The 10,003-nt window shown below is 41.2% G+C and overlaps 2 protein-coding genes across 4 annotated transcripts; one reads left to right on the forward strand and one right to left on the reverse strand.

The window, feature by feature from the left end:
• Positions 1 to 612: 612 nt before the first annotated feature.
• LOC116268391 (glycine-rich cell wall structural protein-like) lies at positions 613 to 1,984 on the forward strand. Its single transcript, XM_031616615.2, has one exon. The coding sequence runs from the start codon at positions 734 to 736 to the stop codon at positions 1,772 to 1,774; it is 1,041 nt and encodes a 346-aa protein (XP_031472475.2). The 5' UTR covers positions 613 to 733; the 3' UTR covers positions 1,775 to 1,984.
• A 1,233-nt stretch (positions 1,985 to 3,217) lies between these two features.
• LOC116246304 (uncharacterized) lies at positions 3,218 to 9,643 on the reverse strand. 3 transcript variants are annotated; one of them, XM_031618125.2, is made up of 8 exons: positions 8,903 to 9,643; positions 7,734 to 8,009; positions 7,576 to 7,639; positions 7,345 to 7,482; positions 7,056 to 7,214; positions 6,230 to 6,402; positions 4,875 to 4,980; positions 3,218 to 3,476 (listed from the first exon to the last, which is right to left on the reverse strand). In XM_031618125.2, the coding sequence occupies exons 2-8, from the start codon at positions 7,823 to 7,825 to the stop codon at positions 3,447 to 3,449; spliced, it is 762 nt and encodes a 253-aa protein (XP_031473985.1). In that variant the 5' UTR covers positions 7,826 to 8,009; positions 8,903 to 9,643; the 3' UTR covers positions 3,218 to 3,446. The 3 variants fall into 3 exon arrangements, with proteins under 3 accessions (XP_031473985.1, XP_031473982.1, XP_031473984.1); XM_031618122.2 differs by having other exon boundaries at positions 7,734 to 7,962; positions 8,903 to 9,642; XM_031618124.2 differs by having other exon boundaries at positions 7,734 to 7,962; positions 8,843 to 8,911.
• Positions 9,644 to 10,003: the final 360 nt, after the last annotated feature.

Consider the following 10,003-nt stretch of genomic DNA (forward strand, 5'->3'; position numbering starts at 1 on the left):
CCTTGCTGGTTTCATGCCCAAGGTCGTTAAAATAACCACATAAGTAAACGTTAACATGCATCATATTCAAATGGAAACATTCAATGTTATTGTCCAAAACGTATTTTTAAATATCTTGAATTGGTTTAAAGATAAAAATTGAAAACTGTAAATAAGTACATATTTTGTAGTAGTGTAGATACAATAAAAGAGGAACCCTTTGGAAAAATTATGTCCGAAAAAGGTAAACCACTCTGCAGTTGGGCTCCAGGATACTTAATATGGTTGACTCATCTCCAGCAACTGGCGTATAAGAGATCAAGCACTCTCTCTCTCTCTCTCTCTCCATGTGATAGGGAACCATGATATAAAAATATGGCAACAAAGAAGAAAGCACGTCCAAACAATCTTGGGCACAATTCTCTTGGGTCCAGTTGACAATGGTGAAGATTTTCCATCTCTCGTGGTGAAAAGAGGGAATAAAGATGAGAGAGAAGAGGTGATCAGCTCATGAGGATCGTCTTTCGTTTTCTTGCTGGACGTGAATTTAATGCATGGGGGGGACACTCTCCCAACTGTGGATTTATGCGGAGATGGATCTTTGGATTCAATTCCGCAAGCGTCTGTCTGTATGCATGCCACAAAGAAAAAGGAGAAAGAAAGAATCGCAATAAAAGAAGAAGGCTTTCCGTAGCAGACAACACGCTAGACAAGCAAGCAGTCCTGTGCTTCTGCTCTTGTGACAGAAGCTGCAATGGCTTCTCCTGCGGGAAGACTCCTGGTGCTGGTGGCTCTCGCGGTGCTCTTTGTTCTCTGTTTTGGTCAAGTCGGTGCAAGAACTGTTCCTGATGACGAGAAGTTTTTTCAAGAGGACCGTCTTTTCCTGCGCCCTGGTTTTGGAGTTGGCCGCCCTGGGTTTGGCTTTGGCCGGCGTTGCCGGTTCTTGAGGCGCTGCGGCCCATTCGGGGGTCGCCCTGGCCTTAGATTTGGAGGTGGTCCTTGGGGTGGATTCGGCCACCGTGGTGGGCTTGGTGGAGGTGGGCTAGGTGGTAGGTTTGGTGGAGGTGCCGGAGGTGGGCTAGGTGGTAGGTTTGGTGGAGGTGCGGGAGGTGGACTAGGTGGTAGGTTTGGTGGAGGTGCCGGAGGTGGACCAGGTGGTAGGTTTGGTGGAGGTGCCGGAGGCGGTGCAGGTAGTGGGCTTGGTGGTGGTGCCGGAAGCGGCTTGGGTGGTGGCGGTGGTGGGCTCGGAGGTGGACTAGGTGGAGGGTTTGGTGGAGGTGCCGGGGGCGGTACAGGTAGTGGGCTCGGAGGTGGTGCTGGTGGTGGGCTTGGAGGTGGACTAGGTGGTGGATTTGGAGGAGGCTCTGGAGGCGGTGCAGGTAGTGGGCTTGGTGGAGGTGGCTTCGGTGGTAGCGGTGGTGCTGGTGGTGGGCTCGGAGGTGGAGCAGGTGGCGGATATGGAGAAGGAGGCGGCGAAGGTGGTGGTGGTGGTGGAGAAGGAGGTGGTGAAGGTGGGGGTGGTGGAGAAGGAGGTGGCGAAGGTGGTGGTGGAGAGGGTGGGGGTGGTGGAGAAGGAGGTGGCCAAGGTGGGGGTGGTGGAGCAGGCGAAGGTGGTGGTGGACAAGGAGGTGGAGAAGGTGGGGGTGGAGCAGGTGGTTTTGGTGCCAGTGGTGGCGCTGGAAGTGGCATTGGTGAAGGTGGTGGCGATGGAGGAGGCGCTGGCGGCGGTGCTGGAGCAGGTAAAGGGCTTGGCGCTGGTGGTGGCGGCGGCCTTGGAGGTGGCAGAGGACGGTAGTTTAATTACCAAATAATTCAATTACGTTTCCAAGTAATATGCCACCATTTGTTGTAACGTTTTAAAAATTATGTTCTCATTGCAGATTAAGCGTGTTTTTTCACACATTAATATTGTATAGTCTGGGGAGTTTTTGTGCTTGGTAATGCAATAACGAATTTCTGTCACTTGTAAGCAAAAGTGAATACATTATGACATTCCATGCGATCAGTTTGCTTGATAGTGCATGATGAGAATTCCCAGTTGATTTATTATCCAACAAGGTGAAAAGAAAAACTTTTTAAAGCAACTTTTATTTTCACGTCGACTCACATTCAAGTTACTTCACAAAAATTAATGGCAGCATGAAGCAATGGGATTATCACGCTTTATCATTAACTCCTCTTTCAAAGACGATGGTTCCATGGATGTTTTTTGTTAGATCCCCCCAAAACTCGACCACCAAATATTCTTTGAGATGATGCATACTTAGGACCACCTTCTATGTTCGCCCCCCAACATGCTCAGGGGCCTTCTTATTTGCCATTGCCCCTTCCGGTGGTGGGCCTAAAATTTAAGTCGCTTCAATATATATCAGTCAATGAAAGTTAAGAGTGCAATCATGTTGCATAGTTGAACTCTAGATCTTGTTCTATATAACATGCATAGTTAAAATACTTCACCTGTGGAACTAGTACTAACTGTTCTGACTGAATCTCTCTCTCTCTCTCTCTCTCTCTCTATATATATATATATATATATATATAATGCAAAAGAAAAGAATAGTTCATTAATATGAGAGAGAGAGCAAATGACCAGGCTACCCTATGGGCGGAAAGAATCAAGCCTTCAATAATACATATACAATCAAGACATGCCCTTTTGTCCAAAAAGTTTCCAATCGTTCATCCTTTACATCGGCTGGAAATAAGAAGCAGCTAGAATCGAGGGACTCGAACATGGATATTTGCTACATAAACCATGCGCAATTTCATCTACCTGATCTACGTTGATCGTAACACCGGGGACGAGGCCATGAGTTTTTGAATAAAGCTATTTAGGAGAAGAACATAGGAAATGCAGAGATCTGATTCTGACATAAAGTAGGCCAAAAACAGGGCAGTGTTGGTCCGTTAGTAGTCATGCCCTCGCAAAAGTTTCTCATCCCGGAAGAGCCATGGCCCTTTAGCTCCGCCAATAAAAGTTGAAGCTTCCACTTATTTCTTCTTTATAGTTTACAGAGAGCAACCTTTGCCTTTTTTCCCAAAGGCAGGTCGTTTTATTCCTGAATGCTTCTAAAAACTTCCGGAAAATGATTTAGTATTAATGCCCACCATCCTGGAAAACGTGATATTTCTATAATTTTTTAAGAAAAAAAAAGGAAAGGAGAAAGGAAGCTGTCTGTATCTGTGCTTAATGCTTATACGAAGGGCTAGAGAATTTGTTGGTAAAGAAACTACGGTCACACAGGAAAAGGAATCTAGCTCTACTGCACGATCAAACATCCTTTCGCTGGTTAACATGATGTCTATTTTTCTCTCCGCCCTGCAGCTATTCAAATTTACAAACCTGCAGCAAATGGGAGTAATGACTCGCTCCGGTATATACAAAGAGTTCGATATGCAATCACCAAATAATTACATTGCATTTGATGATGCTAAACAATTACATTGCCATTAGAAGAAGAACTTTGCTAAACTCTCGGCCATTGGGGACAAACGACCTGCCAAATACCCGACGACAAATTAGATAAAGGGAAATCAGTTTATCTAAATCAAGCATAAAATCTATCACGCAAAAACCCAATAGCGTATTTTTATATCCAAGGCACTGTTCTACTTTGATGGCCTTATTTTTTTATCATTTCAGACAAAATAAAAAAGTTGACAAGTTTTCACATATAAACATGTAAGCAAAATGTCAGGACTGATGGAAAAAGTAGGGGAAATAAAAGCTGAGAATCCATGAATTTGAAGAGTATGCTATTGAAAGATCCGTGAAGTTTAAATTCCAAAGTCTGTTACTCCATTGTCAATTCATGCTGTAAGGCGCAAATTATTGTACATTTTATGCCATTATTCAGCCACAGCATGTAATCAAACAATCTAATCAGCTTCTTCAGAAGTCCGTTGAAGCTATTCCAATAAGCCAACGCAAGCCTGGTGGTTGCTAATGAGTGCCACATGCCATCAAGGAACATCACCAGGTCCTAAGATAAACCTTCCAAACTACTGCTTATGTCGAATTAGTCCAACCACTTTGTCACGGTGAAACAGGTCATACTCCCAAAGATTCTCATATAAAATCCTAGATAAGTGATTCAAACCTAGAATTTCCAGACTAAATATCTTGCTTAAATCAGGAGATTATAAATAACAACAGCTATGAGCTAACACACACCTAAGAACCTTTAAGCACAATTTTTTGGTTAAATCAGGTCATCGCCAATAACCACAGTATTGTTGCTAAATATATCGGACAGTTTCCAATAAAAAGATCAATAAAGATAAAATTCTCATGTTCTGCCACTCGTTATTGTGTTTTGCAACAGCAAAGCGTTACCTATTGGAATTGCATCATGTGCTTCTCCTATGACACCACTGAAATCTATTTATCATTCCGGAAGAGACTTCAAACATCAAAACTTTATAGGACAATGAACCGCTCGCGAGGTATTCACCATAGAACAGGATAAGTTCAATCGACCACACGGTAATATCTCAAGAAATTCAAAACCTCAAAATTTATTTTGAAAGTGTTCATGTTTTTGCATTCTGCACCTATTCATCATTCTTGCTGAACATAGACTTCATAAATTCTATTGGCTCAAGAAGTAATAAACTGGTGAGTATCTATAAAAAGAGCGGCATGATATTCATAGAGGATACAACTATACAAGCAAAAAGAGAATTTTATGCCATCAACCTGTTGTTTACTGTCACCAATAAAGGAATCTGCAAACAATACCAAATCCTGACTACACGAAGTTTGATCCAGTCGCTAGAAGAATTTTGGTTTGAACATTAGCAGCTCACAATTCACATACTTATGCATAAAGGAACATGCACAATGACAGCCAAAGACATGCACAATTGCACACATATAAGTGCCTGGCTCATACCTCTAGCGTACTAAACACCAACTGCATTCGACTGGCAACAATTGATGGGGCTTCAGCAGTTCCCATGACTGCCATTTGTTCTAGCTGAAGTGTCTTTACTGGAAGCCTACAGGAAAAATCAGAGTGAAGTCAAGAAACTGCACATCAGCCTTATCCCATATGTCATGCTACAATTTTTTAAATTTTAAGCACAGGAGGCCCAAAGTAATAGGCATTAGACATTCCAAATGGAAAAAGACAGAATACAAAGACCGAATTTAAGTTGAACATTTCCACAAGACAACAATTATGCGACATAGTGAACATGTTTCGAGGGTGTAACATGCACCTCCTTTCTTGTAGAGAAGTAATTATCACAAATCACCCTAGGGTGATCCAATATATATATATATGTGTGTGTGTGTGTGTGTGTGTGTTCACAACAACATGGACACCAACAAGCAGATAGCTTCTTGCATTTTTTTTAGGGCCCTAGATTGACAAGGAGATCACGAATGCAATGAAGAGCCATATGTCATAACAGATTAGGCATAGCTAACTTAAAGCAACACCTCTTCTTGCAAGCTAAAAATCCTTCTATTGCTTCATTGCACACAGGAGCACCACCTACCCAGATGCAGGCAACGAAATGTTGTTTCCTTAGATAGACTGATCATGAAGTCAACACAGGCAAGATTTTGTTGCAAGGTTCAACTGGTGGACTACCATTAGGTAGGGAGGATCTGAACGGTTTTGCAAAATGGAGGCCTACCAGTATGTGGTCACATACTGTCGGTTTCCTTGCTTACTTGAGAAGGTAAAGGATGCAAAACTTCTCCAAATAAAAGTAAAATGATCAACTTGCTTCTTGTTGGAATATGCTGGCCTTAATAAATACAAATTGATTTGCAATACTTAGTCAAGCTGTGTATACTAAAATAGATGGTAATCTTCTATTTGCAATTGGTCATATTGCACTTGAGAGAAAGACACCCTGTTTGCCATATATTTGAGGAGGAACCCTATTACTTAGAATCCAATTAAGGGACCACTGAGGTGCTGATCACTTGACGATGTGTAATTACTCGAGTGTGCGATGCCGGACTAACAACCTAGCTTTTAATTCCAATTGCACTATTCTACTACTAAAATTGAAGCTTTCACCTGTGCAAGGTAACCGTGCACACAGAAATTACCAATATAAAGTAACAAAATTAAGCGCATGATACTTGGCATTTCAAGTGCCTTTCACACATTTCCAGTAGAATTTTTATGTTTCTAACAGAAACTGGTAGCAAAAAGCATGCCAATACGCCAGAACAAGATATTATAAAAGGCTAATGAACAAATCCAGAAGAGACTTCAAAGAAACTCACCACGCCATTCCTTTTACGAAATATGCATTGGCTATGAGAGCACAAAATCCTTTCCATTGAAGCTTGATTTCATCAGATACAGGAGGTGTGGATGACCATCTAACTATAGTTGGTTGTGGCGTGCATAAGATGGTAATAAACACAATGCTCAGCCACAAAATACACTCCTCTACCTGGAAAGAGAAGAGAAACGAAATCTGTAATTTTTTTCTCATTTTTTACCAAACAGATCCTTTTTTCCTGAGGAAAGCAAAAGGATAGCCTATGTAACTATGTTCTTCAAGTTAAATAACATACAATGAAATTTCATAACATAGATTCTAAGGTTTCTGAATTAAGCTAACAACTAACGAGTACAAAACAATGCATGAGCCTCAGCCATGTCACAATAGCAACGAAATGAACATGATAAAGGACACACAGTCAAAAGAAAAAAATATCTAAGAAGGCCAAAATAGTTAGAATTTAGAAACTATTTCTTTGGTTACTTTCTTCACCCCATCTCATTTTCATTTTTAGTAAATAGAAGCATGTGGTCTTAAGAATGGCATATTTTGCAGTTTCTATTAATTTGAAAAAGGATTATAGTAGAGCACCAAACAAGATAGACAAATGAAGATTTAAACTCCATTCTACACCATTATTAAGTTATTGGGCATTTAAAAAGAGACTAGGGTCATTTGTGCTGCAGCATGTGCCTGCAACTTGTAAACCAGAAAATATTAAGCCACTACAGATGTCTTTAATATGTATGTCATATTTGACATCAAGCGTATAGTAAAAAATCAAGCTGCTAAATTTTGAATTTGGATATACATAGTCTGACCTCTTCAGAGAAGGTTTTCGACTTCAAGCTTGTCGTTCCACCGTAAGCCTGTACCCCTTCTACATGCCCTCCAGAGCCTTTCAAGTCCATGAGTTCCCTTCGCAAACCCTCATCGGTACAACCCAAAGCATATGCATTTACTCCAGCACTAATAAACTCCTGGAACACATATGCACCGTTGCACAAACAGACAAGACAACTAAATTGTATATGAGGCAAAACAATGAATCAGCTAATTAAGCCACAATTCCAGTTATCTAGGGATGGCAAATGACATGCCCAGCCGCACCTTAAGGTTGTCAATACCACCACGTTCAACAAAATTTCTGTACCGCCTGAAAATGCTGACTGCAATATTCCGGGAGGAGCGATAGTCATCCCCCGATGAAGAACAAACAGGGCGTATGAACTGCCACTTGCTATTAAACTGTGTAACAAAATCAAGCAAAATCAGGAAAGGAACCACCAAATTTGCTAAATTGCTGTAAACTGCATCAAAAGGCTGGAAAGTGTCTCTTACCCGCCCCAGTGAAGAACTCTTCACTGCTTTATGCACCACATTCAAGCAATCGAAAGCCTTAAACCTGCAAAGGCACTTCCTCTCGTGAGTATGGTCAACTTGATCCAGTTAAAGTCATTGACCAACTGACTTCCAAGAGGGCGAGATTGATCACAAACCTAGCGTTTGAAGCTTTATGTAATCCAGCCTGCAACACAACATCCTTCTTATCACCGAGCCAGCAAACACAGGCTGTGGTCAGTGCGTGCATCTTCAGCACATTTACCTCATTCGCCTCTTCGTAACAGAAGCATCTAATGTATGCGAGAAACTATAGGCATTCCAACATTTGCAGAAATGATCCGCAAAAGAATCCACAGATTTGCTTCAAAATATTTTGAGATTCATCTGACGAAAGAAAAACCGTTTTGAGTTGGCATAAGCAATCATTTCTCCTGAAAAATAACTTTGTTTCACATTTTCAGATTCAGCTAATCAAGAAAGATAAACTCATCAGGCAAGAAAATACCAATTTCATAATTCGCACGAACGAATTCTCATAGAAAGGAAAATAGCTTTTTCAGATTCATTTGATTAAAGTGAGTTAACGTCATGCAAACAAGAAAACCAATATCTTAGGTTGACACACACAAAGTTTTCTCATAAGTCAAAACAAAGAATATATGTTAGTCTGCCAAGATTGAAGATAAGCAGTTATTCAATTCTTCCAAGGTTCGTCATGGAAAGATAATTTAGGCAACCATAAATCAGCCAAAACAAGCCAAAGAGGAAACTTCTTACCATACTTCATGGGCGGAGAAGGGGTGTGGAAGCAAAGGAAAAGGCAAAAAAAAAAAAAAAATCTTAAACCGCACGACTACTCAGTTTGAATCTTCGGCGTACATTGAGATGAAACGTATCTCGACCTCCCTTCTTATCTACTTTGAGGTGCCTGAAATGACTCACTTATCCAGAAAATAGCATAAATAACAGGCATGTTACTCATCATAATTCAAGCTTTCCCACAGCCTAGTTTGTCTGACTGAATGAGCATGTTAAACATATTTATCCCCCGAGTTCCTAGAAAACCAGGATAAGCTGTGCTACAGTAACCTTCACCAGAATGCAACATTAATTTCAGCGAGCCCTTCAAAAATGTTGGGACATATATTGAGATGAAAACAAGACAATGGGATACTTTATGTCGATTGATGAATTTGAACATTAACCACTACGTAAATTTTGAAGAGAAAAGAGGGTTTGAAATCAAAGAGACCACAAAACTAACCATCAATAAAATCCCACAATTCTAAAGCGAGTTCGTTCGAAACAGATAGGGAACAATTACCTTTTCAACAATCAAGTTCATCAACACGCCAAATTTTAGAGAGGGAGGAGAATAAAGAGAGAGAGAGAGAGAGAGGGAAAGAGAGATCGTCCACAGAATGTGAAGGGCGGTAAGCGCTCCAGGGAAGCTCCTGGAGGGAGTGGTCGCGCGGGCTTCCGTCAAAGCCTCCCGCTTTCTTTTCCCCACCGTGAGTCATTGGATCCGGTTCCTTTCTCTATCCGATCCGATCGTTTCTGACCGTCACGAGGACCAGCGGAAAAAACCAAGGACGTTCTCCAGAAATGAAATCTTTGAGACGAAAAAGCTGGTGAGGAACAATATTAAAGATCTGACGGAAATAATAACAAATCTGAGAACAAAGCCTTCTTTTTTATAACATATAATTCTCCTAGTTAGGCCCATGAATCCTCTACCAGACTACCACTCTCTGGTTTTTCCCATTCTCTCTCCTTTGTCTTCCTCTTCTCTTCACTGTGAAGTCGATGTGATTTCCTACTTCCAACCAATCGGACACTCACTCCTTCTTTCCTGTTCGAAGCTTTAGAGTTTGCATTGCGAATACTTGATGTTCAAAGATCTGAATTACGCCTGTCGTGGTCGTGGTGGCCGTAGATTCGCTTGTCGATCATCTTTTGTTAACTGTTAACTACCCGCATTGCGGGAGCAGTGGCACTGGATCTTAATGACTCTGTTTTATATCTTGAGGAGGTTTTCTATTGATTGGCAGAAGCCCATCTTGATCTTATTGGTTATTGGTTAAGCGTTTAAATGTTTTTCTCATATGCCAAATTCTTGTCAACGCAAATTCAACGGTCCCTGTGGAAAACGCAGAACACCACTTGTGGGTCTGGTCATCACTATTCAGTTTCTTTGTCAGTTTATTCGATTTATTCGTATTCGATCTGGCTATATTGGAACTAATCTCTCTTAGTATTTGATATTTTTTTTTTTTGCTGCATATTCCAGATTTCATTGATCGAAGACAGTTTTGCATGATTCCCATGTTGACAAGGGCGGTAAGACGGCGCCATTTGCCGGATGAAGCATGCCCATTCAATAAGAAGCCTCGACAACGGATTCAACGACTAATAGTCGAGCTAA

This window comes from Nymphaea colorata, chromosome 1 (genome assembly GCF_008831285.2).
Source record: "Nymphaea colorata isolate Beijing-Zhang1983 chromosome 1, ASM883128v2, whole genome shotgun sequence".
Lineage (NCBI taxonomy): Eukaryota > Viridiplantae > Streptophyta > Magnoliopsida > Nymphaeales > Nymphaeaceae > Nymphaea > Nymphaea colorata.